Raw genomic sequence first — 19567 nt, forward strand, 5'->3', positions numbered from 1 at the left:
AGAGCAAAAAAACCAAAATATAACCACACAAAAAGGGCAGGAGAGAAAATTAAATTTTGCCTCCATTGCCCTATATCCCAGGCTGGCACTGTTTAGTGCCGTGAGAGAACTCCTTAATCCTAAGACAGTTCTCTTGTCTTGGAAAAGAAGCACAGGATGAGTCACCAGCTTCCCCAGCCTTTGGGGAAGTACATGAAAGAGCCAGTTCAGTTGCACCCGACCAAGACACCAGCAAAGCCAGAACAATTAGGAAGAAGTAAGAAGGAAAGAGTCTACACAGTATCGGCCCTGCACAGGAATGAACTTGGTTTCCAGTATCTTACTTGTCAGGGATGTTTCACTGACAAATATGTTTCACTGCTGTAAACCTCAACAGCTCCTACAAACACAACAGACCCCCACAGCTTTCATCACTGAGAACCTCATTGGACCCCAGCAGATGGCTCCACAAAAGACCGTACGTTTCTCTGCTAAGAAACCAACAATTAGAGCAACCACCAGAGACACCTGTTTAAGTTTTTGTCCTACAGATTTTTACATTCAGAGATACCAGTAGTCTGAGTCCCTACCCTCACCCTTCCTTTCTCCTTCTGCTGGAACCCGTGCTCTGCACTGACAGCCAGTTCCAACCTCTGCAGCTGTGAGCACGCAAGATGCCTGCCTGGGTCCCTGCAGCCATTTCCACTGCTGCGGGCACACTCGTGATCAGCCCTTTCAGCCACACACGCAAGTGCCCACTGGCAAGCAAGGCCTCCACAGCTGCTTACGAGCTTGGATCTGGCACTGACCACGTCACTGGCCTGCACTGTGTGCTTGCTATAGCTTGTCCCTGTAGCTATGTACCTAAATGCCACCAGCCTTGACTCCCATGAAGTATATAGAAATTATTCAGTCCTCTCCCCCCGCAGAAAAGACACAGATGAATGAAACTTTAGGGCATTATGCTAAATGAAATAAATCTGACAGAATACTATATGATCTTACTTATATATGGAGTCTAAAAGAGCCAGACTTAGAAACAGAAAATTGTTGGTTGCCAGGGGCTGCAGGTGGAGAAAATAAAGAGCTGTTTTTCAAAATTTACATTATAAGCTAAGTTCTGAGATCTAATGTATAGCATGCTGACTATAGTTAACAATTTTGTATTATCTATTTGAAAGTTGGTCAGAGAGTAAATCTTAAATGTTCTCACCACCACAACAAAAAATGCTTTTTACGAGGTGATGAATGTACTAACTTAACCTTATTGTAGTAATTATTTCACAGTATGCATGTATCGAGTCATCATGTTGTATACCTTAAGCTTACACAATGTTGTATGTCAATTATATCTCAATTAATATGGGAACAATTATAAATTTATAAATACATAAAATTAAGGGCAACACGAATAAATTGAAGGATAAATATTGCACATAGAATTTTCCAAAGTGTAGAGGGGAGAAAGGAAAATTCTAAAAACTTATTTAACTAAGTGGATGGTATACGGTTGAGAAAGTAGTAAATTAGTCTGTAGCTGTGGAAAGAAATTTAGTGATATTTACCAAAAGCATTAAAAAATATTATACCTTGCTTCATAATTTCACTTCTAGCATATACCTTGCTTCATAATTTCACTTCTAGCAGTTTACCTTAATGAATAATCAGAGATGGTTGCCATGTAATTGCAAAAAAATCCAAATATTCGATATTAAGATTTTTAAAGTAAACATTGGCACAAATATCAAATAACATTGCTTAAAAATTTCTCTATAAAATATTTATTGAATACTTATCATGTGTAGGCACAACCCTAAGTACTAAATACAAAAATTGTGTCAGTTTTTTGTTGCTATGTAACATATTATCTCAAACTTAGAGACTGAAAATTACACTTATTCATTTTGCTTATGCTTTTACATTTGGGGCAAAGCTTATTCTCTAGTCCATACAGCATTAACTAGGGTAATGTAACTGAGAGCTCAAATATCTGTAACTAAGGTGATTCTTTTATATTGCTGTTAAATTCATTTTGACTGTCAACCTGCAACCTAGCTGGTGCTGAGGGACGAGAACAGTGGTTCCTTCTCTGTGGGCCTCTTCAGGTCATGTGGTCTTCCTCACAGCGTGGTGGCTGGGTTAAAAAAAGAAATGTGTCTCCAGAGAGAGGCAGCTATAGTCTCAGATGTCACATATAATCACTTTGTCATACTTTAATAGCTAAGGCAAGCAAGCTCAGGTTCAAGTTGAAAGATCAGACTCCAATTCCGAATAGGAGAGTATCAAAGTTTTGGAATATAGTGTGAGACAGGAAATACAGCTATAACCATTTTGGAAAATTCATGATGGCATGGAAGTGATGAGGTTAAGTACGTAGATCTGGAGTTCAAGAGAAAGATTTGAAGTAAATGGTACAATTGAGGGATCACGATTACATGGGTGGTAATTAAAGCCCCAGGACTAGCCATTTTCAATGGAATTATATTGAAAGTGAAGAGGAGAATTTTAAGGTTTACCAACTTTAAAGGAGCAGAGGGAAAAAAATGTTCAAAGACAGTAAGAAATATTTTGAAAGAATGGAAGAAGGCTAGAGTGTGGTGTTAAGAAAGAAAGGGAAGGAAGTATTTGAGAGACATGTCCAAAGTTTTCAAAGACAGCAAAGGGTCCCAGTAAGATAGGAGCTAGAATGTGAGATTTAGGATGTAGTTGGTCATCAGCAAAACTGATGAGTGGTTTTGGTCACTGGGGAGTGTAGGTGTCAGATGAATTGGAAATAGTATAAGTAAAAAAAGCCTTTAGTAAAGGTGACGGAAAAGGGGCAGGAAGAGGCAAGAAGCATTGGATCAAGAAAGTTCAATGTTTTATAAAATGAAAAAGAATTAAGCATGTTTAGAAGCATTTTGAGAAAGCATTTAAAGAAGAGGGAAATTGAAATGCAGGGAAAAGGAAAGAGCGATAGGTGAACAGTGGCCTGTGTCCCTCCTGTCCATGCTGCAGTGGCAATTGATGGCAGGTTCGGCACGTTGCCCTGATGCCCCACAACCTGAGAAACTTAGCTAAGACCATGTCATTTGATGTGTATGTGATACAGGGCTATAAATTATCACAAACTAGACAATAATTTCGGTTGGTTTGGCATCTGAAATATAGAATCTGGGATGAAATGGATGACTACTTGATGTGAAGACATTTAATTTTTGACACCATCAGGTGAAAGACAAATGGATTATTGCCATGTTTCTATATGTTTAGTTGCATTATACGGGATCCAAGTGATCTCATTAGTGAAGCAGAATACAGAATATGCAATTAAAATTATGGTTGGATTATTTCACTGAAAGTCCTATCTTGATTAGTGTTTGTATCCCAAAAGATGTATCTATCTAATATTATTACATCTATTTAGTGACTTAGCATTAATTCTTCTTTATTTTATTTAGCTATCTATATAAGATTCATTTTATTCTCTTTTTATACTCTGAACACATTGATATTCAGTTTAGCTTACTCTAATTAATTAATGTATGCATTTATATAGTTTAAGTTAAATTGTTTGAATAATTATTTTTATAACAATAAATATAACATATAACCAAGCAAATTTTGATTTGAGTATTTTCAAATCTAGATTATAATACTAAATATGGAAATAATTATATTTTAAAATTTAATCTATTGGACTAAAGAATACTATCCAGAGTATCACATTGAGATAGTAACATTGAATATTTGACTGACAACCTATTTACACACATAGGAAAATCAATAATCCTCATGTGCCAGTCATATAATCTACATTAAGTAGGCCGAAAGTATTTCAAAAGAATAATATTAAAACTGTTCTCTTGCAAAAGGAAACTAAATTTTGAGTGACATAAGATAGCCAGAAGCAAATTATTAATCTAACACTTACCTATAGTTTCAAAATTAGTTTATTAAAGGCAAAATAGCTGTTTTAGAGAAGAAATGCGTATTTATAATGATGCTCATGGATGAAAGAAGATGATTAAATATCATGAAAAATTAAGTTTGTTCAGTATCAAATGCAATAAATTAAGTTAAATAGTATAGCAAGCACCAAAGTAGTGGAAAGTCATAATGGTATCTGAAAACATTATATTAGGAAAAAACTGTAGAGGACCTTTGTTCAGGGTATACCAGTCATTTCTGACTTTTTGTACAAGTGTAATATTTTTTGCACATAAAATTTTATGTTGGCTCAATATTTGAAATTGGTGAAAACAGAAGTTCTATTGGGTTTTGCGGGGAGAGAGAGATGCTGTGGGAAGGGGTCCACACTTGCCCACCCATTCCTGTCTCACCAAAGGCTCTCATGCAAAGCTATACAAGTCCTTCTAGAGAATTTGTGGGGTTCCTAAAAATTCACCATCTGAACACCAAAATTGACAATTGTAAGTTCCATAACAGAAAAGATTTGTAAATCAAAAGATTTCATTATATGCATGAAAGACTTAAAGTGTCTGACTTATGAATCCTGTGTGCTTACATTTTCTTGAACAGTATTAAAACCTGTGTGTAGTTTCTGAACCAAATTGAAAGTCAGCATCTTAGATATGGTTTCTAATGCTCCTCAACTTTTTTTTTCAGTAAAGTAAAATAACATTTAATTGAAGCAGATTATTTACAATGTAAAAATTGAAAATAGCCCCTCAATTTGCATGAAAATCAAGAAAACAGAAAATACGACAACACAGAGGAGTACCTTAATTTTGCTAAGTGTGCAGCACTTAGAGAAACACATCCGAAGTCTTGATGAAACATTCACAAGGTTAAGGTCCGATCCAGCAGCTTGACTTATGAGGTCATTTAAGGTACAAAACTAAAGTCAACTGAAACCCAAGATTCCCAAATGTTGCAATACAATGTCTCCTATCTTGCAAGAAAATTACAGCCAGTCATACTGCCAGATCAGACTTTCCAAGTTGGTCAATCTACTCAATGTGATCAAATTCCAGTTCCCGGGTAAGAATAGAACATATACACTATCTCTTAGAGCACGTCCTCTAAAGAAGACCAGCAGCACTCATTTCCTGTTCATTGTTACCCTCTTACGTTTTAATTATATTTGTTAGACTCAATCTCCAATTTCAAGAGACACAATAAACAGGAACAAAAGAAACACCTCCAGGTTTTATTAATTTATTTAATTATGCTCCATAATTTCCAAAACCTATTATTATTTTAACAAAGCAAAATCTAATTTCTTTGTATCACTATGAATTACTCCTAAAATATATACCTTCAGTTTATCCAATATTCTAGGCTTCTTAATGAACTTAGCAATTACAATCAGTAACCAAAATCAGAAAACATAAAAATTTTATAAAACTAACAACTTCTTAAACTAGCTATATAAGCCTAGGAGAGATAAAACCTTTAGCCCTGTGATACGCTATAAGAATTTTGAATTCAAAGAGTCTCAGTTTATGTATAAACAGGAAAAGAGTATCCCTCGATTCAGGTTTATATCCTTTAAAATGTAAATTTTAAAAAGTCACCCATGTTTGAACTAGAAAGTAGTCATATTGAAAAAGAGATCAAAATATGACTGGGCAAGAAACTTGAGAAAAATTTTTTTTTTCTCTATGAATTTGCCCCATTGTCCTTTTAACAACTAGGAAGATGGAAAAGAAAGGCAAGGTTAGACTGGGCTCCTGTATACCTTGAGTTCTCTTACTTCAGGAGAACTTGGTTCTTTTGGATTTGAAATTTTTGTCTTTGCTTTATGTCCTGCCTGGAAGCTACACCAGTTGGCCGCTACTCCACTAAGCATGCAGAATATCCCAATACTTTCTGGACAGCATGAATTTTATTTTCTAAAATGATTCAAGTGAATTTTAAGGTCTTGCTTAAAAAATGAAACTGCTACTGGAAAAAAATAATAATTTAGGTCGAGTAGCAAGCAAATGCAGTCCATTTCAAAATAGAAAAGATAAACTTATAGCTTCCAAAAGATGGCATGCTGATAATTTAAATGTGTTCTTCTAAATATACTTAAAATTTTTCAAAGTACAATGTTATATTTTTACATGTAAGAAAAAGAGAAAAATTTGAACTTGTCACTTAAAAGATCTCCCACGTAAGATTTGTCATATTACCATGGAATGCCATATATTACTTCATTTTAGTTAAATTTCCCTTTAATTTAAATTGGCTTCTTGAGAAAGGAAGCATTTGGCACCAAGTTATCTCAATTAACTGTATACTTGACTATTACCCTTTTCTAATATTCCTGACATACCAATGATTCAGAAATACCTTTTTAATTTCATAGGCTGTAGATGTGGCAGTTAACAATTTTTGAGTGTGCTTATGTTTTTTTTTTTCTTTTCTTTCAGTCTGTTCCCAGTATTCTAGAGGAGTATTTGCCATTTTTGGACTCTATGATAAGAGGTCAGTACATACTTTGACCTCATTCTGCAGCGCCTTACATATCTCCCTCATCACACCAAGTTTCCCTACGGAGGGGGAGAGCCAGTTTGTGTTGCAGCTAAGGCCTTCCTTGCGAGGAGCACTCTTGAGTCTTCTGGATCACTATGAATGGAACTGTTTTGTCTTCCTGTATGACACAGACAGGGGTAAGTTGCAATTCTACCTCTACATAAGTAAAACTCTAGTTTCAACCAGAAATGGTCTTGTATACTTGTGATTTAGCAAAATATTTTAATCTCTATGTAGCTAAAAATCAGAAAATGGTCAGTGTGTACCATCACTACTTTTATTTTGACTCTGGAGGAAATTTTATATTAAACAAGCTTTAAATTCACAAGGTTATTCATGAGCAAACTATGCTTCGTTACGTAGTTGAAATGAAGAGAAATAATCTTTTAAAAAATTCTGTAATGACATTTCAGGTACCATAAAATAAATATGTCTTTTACTTCAAATGCAAATGATTTGATGTTTTTAAACATCTTAAAATAATATCATATTGAGCTATGGCTTTGAGTTTGAAATACAAGACTTTAAATGAGTAATTGAAGGATCCTAACAATGACAATGGATTTGGTAGTAAGGTTCTGCTTGCTGTCAAGCTTTCACTTTGTCTTTAGATATCGGCTATAATGATTAATAAGGGACATCATATGACCCACGTATTGGAGAAACAAGGTGGATAACTAATATTAAATTATTGACAATCCATATATTTTTGTAAAAAGTGCATTGATTTTTAAGTTGGAGACAGAAGTTAAGGAGTGCCTATTTTTTTCAATTCTTTTTTTAAATTGATCTTCAAGTACAGTTTTCTACATCTTCCCCCACCGCTCCCCCTGCCCATCCCATCCCCACCTCCCACACTCGATTCTACACCCTTTTGGCTTTGTTTTTGTGTCCTTTATACATGTTTACTGATTACGCCTCCCCTTTTTCCCATTATCCTCTCCCTCTTCTCTGGTCACTCTCAGTCTGTCCTTTATTTAAATGTCTCTGGTCATATTTTGCTTGCTTGTTTGTTCTGTTGATTAGATCCCATTCTTATGTGAAATTATATGGTATTTGTCTTTCACTGCCTGGCTTATTTCACTTAGCGTAATGGTCTCCAGTTCCATCCATGCTGTCACAAAGGATAGTAGCTCTTTCTTTCTCTCTGCTGGGTAGTATTCCATTGTGTAAATGTACCATAGTTTTTTGATCCACTCATTTACTGATGGCCCCTCAGGTTGCTTCCAGCACTTGGCTATTGTAAATTGTGCTGCTATGAACATTAGGGTGCATAGGTTCTTTTGAATTGGTGTTTCAGGATTCTTAGGGTATAATCCCAGCAGTAGAACTGCTCAGTCGAAAGGCAGTTCCATTTTTAGTTTTCTGACAAAATTCTAAACTGTTTACCACAGTGGTTGCACCAGTATGCATTCCTATTTAGTTCTTAGGATAATGGCAACATGTTATATTTCAAAATAAACATCAGGGACTCACCTGTGCAGTTTTGTCTCTGGTCATTTTTCCTTAAGTGTAAGATTTTCAGTTAAAATAAAAACTGAAACAGGCAACATTTTAAGACCATACTTGAATAAAATTCTATCTTTGAAATAAGTAAAACAATAAACAAGCAAGATAAATCTTTTGAAGATATAATTACCTTCAAAAGTCCAAAGCATAATTTTCTATTCTCAGATACGAAAATTCATTGAAAGAATTTCTCTCATTAAAATTCACCTGTTTAATCAGGTGGGAACAGTACGTCATATACGACATCTCATCAACAATGCTCTTAACATATTACTCATATTGCATTCATGGTAAATTTTATTTTCAGAGATAAACTCAGAAAATTTATATTATCAATGTGTTTTATATGTGAACAGAGCGTACTCTAATTCACAATTGGAAATACAGGAATATACCTATATTTTATGACATCATTTTCCAGGAATTAATAATCCAAAGCATCCTAGAAAATGTTTTATAGTTTAGAGATATCATCACTCTATTTCTAACTTTTGGAAAAGTCCTAAAGAAGAGGACACTGAAATTTGAAAACATAAATCAAAACAGTGGATAACACTAGATATCTATTAGAATGGCCAAGAGTCAGGTTGTTGAGAAAAGCAAATGATGGTAAGGATGTAGAGTAACAGGAACTCTCATTTTTTGTTGGTGGGAATGCAAAGAGGCACAGCCAGCTTTGCCTTTTCTTATAAAACTAAATATATAATTAATATATGATCCAGCAATCACTCCCCTTGGTATTTACCCAAAGAAGCTGAAAACTTGTGTCAACACAAAAACCTGCACACAAGTGTTCATAGCGGCTGTATTCATAATTGCCAAAACTTGGAAATAACCAAGATGTCCTTCAATAGGTGAATGTATAATTAAACTGGAATATATGCAGGCAATGGATTATTATTCAAAGGTAAATAATAATGAACTATCAAGCCATGAAAAGACATAAAAGAACCTTAAACACAAATTATTAAGTGAAAGAAACCAATTTTGAAAGGCTACATACTATATGATTCCAACTATATGACATCAATAGGAAAGGCAAAACTATGAAGACACTGAAATAATCAGAAATTTTCAAGGGTAAAGAGAAAGAAGGGGTGAATAGGTAGAGCACAAAGGAGTTTTAAGGCAGTGAAACTACTCTCCATGATGCTATAACGGTCCTTATATATTTGTCCAAAACCACAGAATATACACCACAAGGAAACCCTAATGTAAACTAGGGATTTTGTGTGACTATGATATGTCAATGTAGGTTCATCAATTGTAAAATATGAGTATCAAATGCAAAAAAAATTACACTTCAGTAAATTAATTTAAACTTTTTAAAAAACTGAATCATAATGTCAAGAATTATGTACTGGGATGTGGATAATAAGTTTATTCCTATGGTTCATTATGACACAGCTCAGTTTGCCACTTTAAGTAGAAGACCCTTGTTTTGTAACACCTTTGTCTCATAGGTCTCCTAGAAATACTGGTGGTATTTTTCTCTCTCTCTTTTACTCTGCCCCTGTGTAACCAACCTCTATCAAGGAGAGGATGTTGGCATTTGTGTGTCAGTCTCCCCACTAAACAGGGATTAAAAGTGATGTGTTGCTTTTGCACCCATTTATAAATTTCAGTATCCTCACTCCTGCATAGCAAGTGAGATGCTTCAACCTTGAGCCACCTCCCATTACCCCTCACCCTGGTTTCCCACTACTAGAAGCAGACATACCGTACATAGAGAGGTGGGGGGAAGGCAGAGACAAATGTATTTAAAAAGTAAATAAATTAATTTAAAAAAAATAAAGACTCTTTCTCTTGGTTAAATTCATGCCTTCAAAGTTTTAGGCCATCATGGTACAAGCACTATTTCTTCCAATATGACATCTTGTAAACTTTAATCACTTACTGACTTGCTGCACAAAACATACTTTTTCCTTGTTATTGCCCTAGAATTTAACTGTTTTGCTTCTAACTGACTAATGCAATCATTCTGGAATTTCTTAGGTTTCTCCAATAATTGCTTCAGGATGACTGGCAAGGCTTTTGTATTGCCTTCTATTATACTAATCCAACTTAACATTAAGATAAACACCTTTATTTCAAGAGGTAATTGAAATGAATGAAAAATAACATGTCAGGAAAACGGCCATTTCTTGATGCTCAGATGGCTTACTCTGCCATCATACCACCATGCTTCCCAATATTCTGGGGCTTAATGAGGTACTTATAAAAGATAAAAATAGTTTTTCTCCTTTTGTTATTGTAATCATTTTACAAGTTTACAATAACAGATTCAACTTATTCCCTCTTAGATATTGTGCTGAATTATGTATCATTATTATTAACTGATATATGAACCTCAGTTATGAACATATGATTAACTTCTATCATAAACATAATTGGCTAAGAGTAATCCATATTTTCGCATCATGAAGAAAAAAGAATATACATCAACATTAAAGGTCAGAACATTTTTAAAATTATGTACAAAACCAAGTGTAATGAAATAAAATAATATAAAACTTTTTGATAGTTTAATATTTTACTGTTACCATAAACTGCTTTTCTAAACATTTTTCCTGTTATAAGTAACTGCTTTAATTATGACCCTGAATTTCTCCACAAACTTTAGTAGTACATGGCCTTCTGATGTTTCATAAATCCTCATTTTGGAGTAAGTTATTTCATTGATCCACTCACTTGTTCCTAAAATCTTAATCCCTGTAGTAATATAATGAACTCTTAAGATACAAGAGCTTTATCATCCTAACTTAAAAAAAATAGTGTTTTTATGTTGAATTACAGTCAGTAAAAGGAATGACATTTTATTTCCTTTGATATAAGACCTGTGTTCTAGTCCGGGTCTGCTATTGATGATCTGTGTAAATCTGCCTACATTTTTTCCACATCAGAAGGAAGGAAGGAAGAAAGGAAGGAAGGAAGGAAGGAAGGAAGGAAGGAAGGAAGGAAGGAAGGAAGGAAGGAAGGAAGGAAGGAAGGAAGGAAGGAAGGAAGGAAGGAAAAGAAGAGGGGAGGAAGAAAGTTGAACTGCATTATCTTTAAGTCCCATTCAAAGGATCTTTAATGGGGTTTTTTTATTATTGTTTTACATTCCAAATATTCTTTTCCTTTCCTGGAAATATTGTGCAGAAAGAGATAGTAAGTGGCATAAGTGATATCTGTATCATCAGGTGACTCCCTGCTTCTGTTCATTTGACTGCCTTCAAAGAAAAAAAAAAGTTTTCATTTAATTCAATTTATTCATTTAGTGTTCAATAAAAATTATATTGTTCACTTTGTATCAGGCACTTTGATAGGTATTGCAAATGCAATGATGCAAAACACTATGGAAAATAAATTAACTCACTTGCTATGACTGTATTAGGAAATAGTACACAACATTCTACTTGACAACCAGAAAGTTGTCTTTGATACATAGCTTGATGTTTTTGCAATATTAATTTGGAAAACAACTGTTCTCCAAATATAACAATGTCTCTGCTGAAATAGATCATTTAAATACAAACTTGATAAGATTTTTTATTTGATAAATATGAACTACTGAATGTGTGAAATGTGGTTTATGTACCGAGGAATTAAATTTTAAATTGTTTCATTTTATGTGGTTAATTTAAGTAGCCACATTTGCCCAATGGCTACTGTATTTGGACAACACAGCATATCTAACCACTGAACTCATATGAAATAATACATTTCACTTTTTGTGAGCTTTCCAAACCTCCTCTTAACTCATATTTTACTAGTAAGAAAACTAATAAAATAACTTAGAGAACACTTTGTGCATAATCTTTTTATAGTAATTTTCACATGCCTTGTGTATACATTGACATATCTTTTTTTCCCCAGAAATAAGCTCTTCTCCAGTAATTATTGTATCTTCTCACATTTATACTGCTTGTGTCTAGCACAGTGAGCCCTGATAGGCATATTATATAAATATGGAATGAACTAATGAATTAATCAAGTGAAGTTCTTGACAATAGGTATCAAATAATTTAGTTCTCTAGTAACCAATCATATAATTCATTTGAAATAGGTATTTTTAAAGAAAAATATTTGTTACCTGTGTCTGTTGCCCAGAATTTTAAATACTTATGATATGTTTATCGCCATACCTAACACCACAGGTAACGAGGTGAGTTTATGATTAAGGAAGAGATGAGGAGATATCAACCTAACATTTTTAAACTTTTAATAATCCCTGTCATTTTTTTCAAAACTGTTATGATGGCCAGCAATTTTGATCTCACATCCAGAGTAAGCTACTGTCCTTGTTTTATTTCATCTTGGTTCTCTTTAATGTTTAATGCTCACTATTTTACTCGGATTAGTGTTTTCCAGGCTAATGGTGTTATTTCACAGGTTGTTAACTATCTTATATCCAATATCTTAATAAGTATTATAATATGATGTTAATTGCTTTTAGGAAAGATATATTTGGCAAGGCCATAGAGAAAAAAAAAACTTTGACTTATTTTGGCTTGTTTCCTTTGATCTTTTTTTTTTAGCAGATTTTAACAAAAAGAAAATCTATACATCACATATTTTGAGAAACCTAGGAAACAATGTTGCAGAGGGCGTAATATGCATATTCTGTTATTCCCTGCTGAAATCAGTGCAAGAAGTAATGAGGAGATGGAAAGAGGAGTATATTTGTGGTGAGAAGGAGGGATCTTGCTATTTTGTTCCTACTTACTGAGTTTTACTGTTTATATGCCTTTTATTTTTAAACTGCCTTAAATCCTTTGCAGAAAAAAAAAGACTTGAGATTTAAATAACAGATGAAAAGGAACAAGTGAATAAGAAAAGGCATGAAACCTTTAAACGACATTTCCTTTTTCCCCAATAAATATGCCTGTATAAATCACTCCAAAGTACTGTCCTATCTTCCTCTTTGGTTCTCAAATCCAAGACTCTTCCCTATTTTCTTCCTATTTTGTGCCGTTCCATTGTTCTTTCCCACTTTCTCTTCCTTCCCTCCGAACCTAGAGAGGATAGGCTACATGATCTCAGGTGCACCGGGAATCTTAATCTTCTCTTGTTCATTACCACTTGCAGACTCCTAAGAGTCTCTTAAGCTTGCATCCATAAATTACATAGGGGGATGACAGAGCAGATAACGCTAAGGAAAAGAGAGCATAATGACTTCAATTCCTACCAAAGTAAAATTACTGATATCTGCTGCGTCTTTGAAATCGCTTTCAGATAGGAGTGGGATAAGGAGGATCAAGGGTGCACTGTCAACCGGACTTGGAGCCTCTCAGAGAGGAACACTCCGTGTCTAGAGGGCTGATTATAAGCACCTTTCATTTCCTTGCTCTCCCCACCTCCAGTTCCTAATCACCACACATGCTAATACTCCGCCAGCGCATGTCTGCCATTGATTTGTGTCACTTAAAATGCTTCTGGTTGACTTTTTTTTAATTAAAAACAAAATTATAGAGACGATAGCAAAACAGAGTTAATTGACATACAAATTTTGGAGAAATAATAATCTTTCACATTTTAACCCGTATTATCCAAGAGGGGGTGAATAATTTATCTTTAATTCTTGATAGTATTAAGCCCTTATTTTCACCTTATTTGTTAACCCTGAAAGAAAAAAAAAAAGTTAAGTCTAAAACCCTCAGCAGAGTGAACAGGAGTTTCCTTTTTGCAAACCTCCCATAATGACCCTCAGGCAATTATCTGTGTTTATAGTGAACCCATTAGGATTTAGACTATTTTATAGCTCATTCAAACATATTTGCCTACTGACTTTTATTGCATTTATGGTCAGGCTGACAACACCAACTATTTACTTACTGTCAGTTGCCCAGTGTGAGCATAATCCATTCCACAGGGAGGACAACCTCACTTAACTAGATCTCTCAAGCATGTATCACTGCCCTCTCGCTGGAACCAGGCCAGCCGGAGAGCAAAGAAAAATACAGGTATAAAAATAACAATGGAGCTTTCTATGGAGATTCTCACTTGTAATTGAGGGAGTCACAGTAATCAGATACAGGCAAGGCAGCTCCTGCTCCCTTCACAGCCTCTGTTTGATGGCAGTGCAATGCTCACTCCCTACCCTCATTAACCCAGCTTCCACAGGCTCTTCCCACTGTGGGTTAGAACTAAGAGGTGATTGGATGGGATGAAGGAGCACCAGTGGGTGTTTATAAAGAGGCTTCTGGGTTGGATCCCTTTTGCCCTGGTGAGAGGAGGCAAAGGGAAGGCCATGTCTGTCACCTCCCACTTTCCCTCGTTACAGAGTGAAGGATTGGAGGTCAATGCTGGAAGCCACAGTCATATTCTGAAGGACTGGTGAAATCAAGCAAGGAGAATGAATCAGGACAGGACTGCCAACTGAGGGGATTAGCAAAGAACAATGATATGAAGCTAAAACAAAGGTAGTCAAGGAAGGCACCAGAACAAGGAACAGCGGGCTGACAAAGTGGACAGGAGATGAGTACAGAAGCCTGCAGCCGCTTTGGGGGTGCCAGCAGCCTTCCAGATTTTCATTTGAAAGTTGGAAGAGGCCCGAGTGTGATGGGCAGGGAAACACAGTATGCAATTCTCGAATACTTGTGCTGGGTTAGTTACTTGTCACTAGGCACTAGATAAACATTGTTGGCTGACTGACATTACCTGTCTCGATACTCTACTTTTCCTGTTTCTTTCCTACTGTCAGTGTTCAGTCTCTGAATAAATGATAAGACCAGATGTGGATAAGACCTTCAGAAGCCCTGCTCACTAGAAAAGTGATCATGTGATCGTACCCTGACCCATGGAAATTCAAACAAACAAATTACAAAATAAGGGAAGGGAAGGGGAAAGTCGGGGAACATATAGCAAGGACTCATGGACAAAACCAAAGGGAAGACGAGGGAAGAGGGGGCAAGGGAAAGGGGGGAAGGCAGAGACAAATGTATTTAAAAAGTAAATAAATTAATTAAAAATAAATAAATAAATAAATAAAGATAAAAAAAAAAAATTCTAAAACTTAGGAAAAAAAAAAATAAGATTTAAAATAAAAATGAATCATACAGAAAAAAAAAAAAAAAAAAAAAAACAAAATAAGTGTATGGGAGTCCAACAGAGTTCTGATTTCCCCCAATGGTGATCATTTCAAAGCTTTATTTGGAAATATTAAATTTTTATTAAAGATATTTGCTATGATAAAGTCTAGAGCATATGCTGAAGCTGTCAATGGAATTATTCAGCCATGCCTACCGAGCAAGGGGCAGCGGGGGAAGGGAACATGTTCCTCGAGAATCAGATGGGTGGAGGGTAGGTATAATGTTTTAGTGATCTATTTTATCCAAAAAGGACAAATGACAAGAGCTTTCTCACTGGTTTTATATTTTTAGTGACCCAGACTTTTTTAAAACAATGAATTTCCAAAAGACTTGTAATTTCCTGAGAACTTCTTCATTTAAAAAAAAAAAGTTGCTGCTTATCTGAAGATCTGGGGGAGAATCTCTCTTTCAGAGCTCTGATGAACATATTGGTTAAAGATAACTTATGTTGTGTCAATGAATTTTCCCACAATTATAAAAGTGGAACAAATTTTTACATAATGACAACTCACAATTAAGGCTGAAATTCTAACAATGTAAAACATGTCAAAGGTAAAGTTTACTCAACTGATGTGTTTTGTAGTATATTCACCATGTTATAACACACATGACATAAGGGTTATGGAAAGAAAAGCATTAGCTTATTATTTGATGCAGAGGAAAAGAGTTCTTAGATATCAATTCCTTACAGCTTGAGCTATGAGAGCCCTGCTAATCTTTAGCATGTCGAAATAGAAATACATAGTGCCCACATTCGTTCAGCTCTATAGCTCAGATGTTGACCGTGGAGGACAGTCATAAAACCACACTGTTATGTGATTGGATGCAAATCCAGCTGTACCACTTATTACATGTTTGACCTTGAGTAAGTTCCCTAACATTGCTAGATCTCAATTTTCTAGTCTGAAAAATAGTACAAATAGTCTAATATACCAGGTCACTATGGTCTAAATGTGAAGTGCTTATAAAGTTCCTGGCATGGAGTAAACTCTATATGTTACAGTTATTACCCTCTATGTTATTATCATTATAATTATCATCATCCTTACATTTTAACTCCAAAAAATATTTATCATTTTAAAATTATTAACCATGAATCAAAGGATCAGTTAATACTTATATAATGAGAAACAAACTTTCATAATACACAGGCATTTCTGAGTATGAATGCTAAGTTGATGAAGAACAAACAAGCATGCATTTGTGATTTCTTATGCTTACTTTCCTTCATAGTCCTTTCTTCCTCTAACTTCTCTTAAAATACGGGCACTCCCCTTGGGCTCTGTCCTCAGCCACTTTGCCTCTGTAAACTTCTTAAATTCAAACCTGCATATGTTCCATTCCTATCAGATTGATTTCATGACTTTTATTACTCTTACTATAAAATCTATTCTTATGTGATGCTCCACAATTCATCTATTTTTATTGTATTTATTGGGGTACAGCTTTTATCTCTTGATGGTTTCTGCAATCTCATGAGATAGTCCGCTTCCTGCAAAACACCAAGCCCCAGTGAAAACAACCTTTCTAATGATTTTGAGCACTCTAGATTCTTTCCCTGGCCAAGACAGCTCTCTGCAAATGCCATTCTCTCAACAGCAAACGTTCAGTGTACATCTCCTTTTCCTAGAGTAACCCCTATTCATCCTTCTGAGCAAACCTTCCTTCAAGAAGCCTTTTTCTACACAGTTACACTCCGATGAGTTAAACCCCCTGCTGTGTGTTCCCACAGCACTCTGTACTTTCTCTATCAAACACAGTGTTCCATTTGTTTCAGTCCATGATTTTGTCATCAGACTTTTTTAGTTCTATTATAGCAGGGACTATTGCTTAAAATTATGTATCACTATGATGATAGTTGAATGTTGATACTATTGCTAAACATAGTACTCACTGCCGTAGAAAAGATTACACTCTATTTTCCAAACTTTATTTTAGTGGTTTTATTCTGTTTTGATAGATGCCAGATTAAGATCATAACAAGTAAGCATTCTTCCCCTGTAGGAGAAAAACTGCATAAGTACCCATCTTTATAACATCCTGTCACTTTAAATTGAAAAGTAGAGAAAATAATTTTGTGAGGGATATTGCTTTCTGGGCCTTTTGCATTTTTGCCAGCATATACCCTGCCAAAACGAATTCCATGTCATGGGGAAATTTACATGACTGCACATTTCTTGCTCACTCTCACTCTGTTGGGAACCACTTAGCTTTTTCAATGTGGATTTTAGAAAAGGATATGTAAGTGGTACACTTCTATCAATTCTAACTTAGGGAAGATTTGAACTATGATTTGTTTAAAAAGTTCTTCTATTTTTAAGTGTCTTAAAATACCCCTGAATACAACTTTAAAAGGTCAATTCAGAAATAGACAATAAGTAGAGTATAAAATTAAAACTTACCTTTTTGTCAGTGATAAATACTGAAGAAATTATTTTGTCTTTTCATATTAAACTTAATGATGTATGTTCTCATGTACATTTTTACCGGAAACATATCTTATTTGAAGTATTGTAGTTACTTTATTTTTTAATTTTATATTATCTATATTATATTAAGTTTTCACTCAAGTATTTAGAAAATAAATATAGAATCATAGCCTCCATATTCCTCTTAAGTCTAAAAACACCTTTCTAAAGTAAATTTATATTAGAGTTCCTCCCCCACTTCACCCCCAGTATCTGCATTGGTGTACATAGTAACTATAGGATAGTGTACTAAGGAGTTAGCAGGTTTTAAATGACCAAAATAGCTGTGTAGCTAGAATGACAAATTTGAGAGTGAGTTGTGTTCTTCTATATGAAGTATATGTTGCCTTCATATTATTGTAGTGAGGGAAAGGCAGGTTGTTTTTGAAGGAAAGAACAGAGAGAAGAAAAGGCTTAAAGAAAGAAATTTTTACTTTCTTAAAACAGTCTTCTCAGTAGCACCTGGACTGGAAATCATTGTTTATTGGTTAAAAACATGGGACGAAGATTCTTTATACTTACTAAATCCAAGAGCTCTATTACAGATTAGCAGTTTTACCCATTGGGCAAGATGTTGCTATAACCACAGAGTTCAGCTCCAAGCAGAATGTAACCAATGGTACCTTCTATGCTTATAAAGAATCTAAAATGTTTCCTCTGAGGGAGAGGACCATAAAAGAAGTACAACCTTGAAAAGTGGATTCAAAGAGCATCCTATGTTAACAGAGGCTATGATGCAGCTAAACTCAGTACAGATTAACACAGGGTACAAAGTGAAACAGACCATGGAATAGTCAACATTTTTCTGATCCTACATAAAGAAATACTTGTATTTAGCACTGTAATTTTGTACACAGATATTTAAATTAAAAAGGCATAAAGTAATGTTTTCAAAAATAACAACGATAGAATTTCAATGGGTTTCTAGTCAAGAGGGCAGCATAAGTAAATGCAATATCCAAATCATTTCCCAACTACATAAATATTACAACTAAACTACAGAAAAAACGTCATTCAGACTCAGATGAAATCTAGCTGAAAGGAAGCCCTGCAGCCAAGGATATGAAGAAGTCACACCAAGACTGGTAGGAAGGTCTGAAACAGCCCAGTCCCATACCCACATGGCAAATAAAAATTGGGAGGGACAACTCCACTATAGAGGTCCCTCTTAAGGAGCAAGAGGTCCCAGCCCCACATCAAGACTCCCAGCCCAGGGTTCCAGTGCCAGGAAGAGAAGTCTCCATAAATGCTAGCTGCAAAAATCAGCCGGGATTGTGGCTGACTGAGACAGAGGGCTTCTGGAGTCCCAGACACTCCTTTTAAAGGGCCCTCGCACAGAAACACTGCAGTGCTGGGAGAGGAGATTGAAAGGAACCAGGGACATACAGAGAAGAACTTAATTGTCCAGACAGTTTTTTTTCCCATACAGAAGTGCTAGCAGAGGCTAATGTTCCTTTGCTAAGCCCTCCACCAACAGAAATGGGCAGACAGGCACTATATCTCAGCCTCCATCAACCTGGCTAACACCATTTGCCCCACCTTGGTGATTCCCTGAGACACTACCCCATCCAGTTTGCAGGTCCACCCAAGCCCTTTTCCGTGGCTTTTCTATACAAAGGGCTTCCCTTGACCCATGCTACGGACTTCCCAAAAAACTCTCAAACAAGAAGTATCTGGCATCGTGGTGGCCTAGGTCTGGCAGTAGTTGCAGCCAGCCTCAATTTTGATCTTGGCCTCCCTCAGACACTTGCAAACCCAGCCAAAGTAGCAGCCATTTATAGACTGCTTTGTAGCTTATGCCAAGTGGCCCTGGGGCAGTGCACAGGCAGTAGTAGATCTTGGCCTGCACTTTCTGGGAGGCCCCAGAGTGAGTGCGCCCAGTAGACAGCTTCAGACAATGCCAGATTACAACTCAACCATGTCCATGAGCATTATGTTCAAGGGGTGAACTTGGTAGGCACCAAAGCCCCACTGAAGCCATTCCTGCTCTGTACGGTCAGCCCTTGCACAGTAGCTTCTCCATTGTAGTTGCAACTGGTTTTCACAGGTGAGGGGGCCAGGGATCAGTCTTCTCCA

General features: G+C 35.7%; 1 protein-coding gene across 9 annotated transcripts in view; it reads left to right on the top strand.

Annotated features, from left to right (window-relative positions):
• The window catches only part of GRIA4 (glutamate ionotropic receptor AMPA type subunit 4), a 386291-nt gene that overhangs the window by 137468 nt on the left and 229256 nt on the right, over positions 1–19567 (top strand). For all 9 annotated transcript variants that reach the window (XM_054592511.1, XM_054592510.1, XM_054592516.1 and 6 more), the window contains one exon: positions 6339–6578. In XM_054592511.1, the coding sequence (XP_054448486.1) occupies positions 6339–6578 (240 nt within the window). The remainder of the gene's footprint in view (positions 1–6338; positions 6579–19567) is intronic.

The sequence above is a fragment of the Pteronotus mesoamericanus genome, unplaced genomic scaffold (genome assembly GCF_021234165.1).
Source record: "Pteronotus mesoamericanus isolate MK-2021 breed Mesoamerican mustached bat unplaced genomic scaffold, CSHL_Meso_final scaffold_36, whole genome shotgun sequence".
Classification (NCBI taxonomy): domain Eukaryota; kingdom Metazoa; phylum Chordata; class Mammalia; order Chiroptera; family Mormoopidae; genus Pteronotus; species Pteronotus mesoamericanus.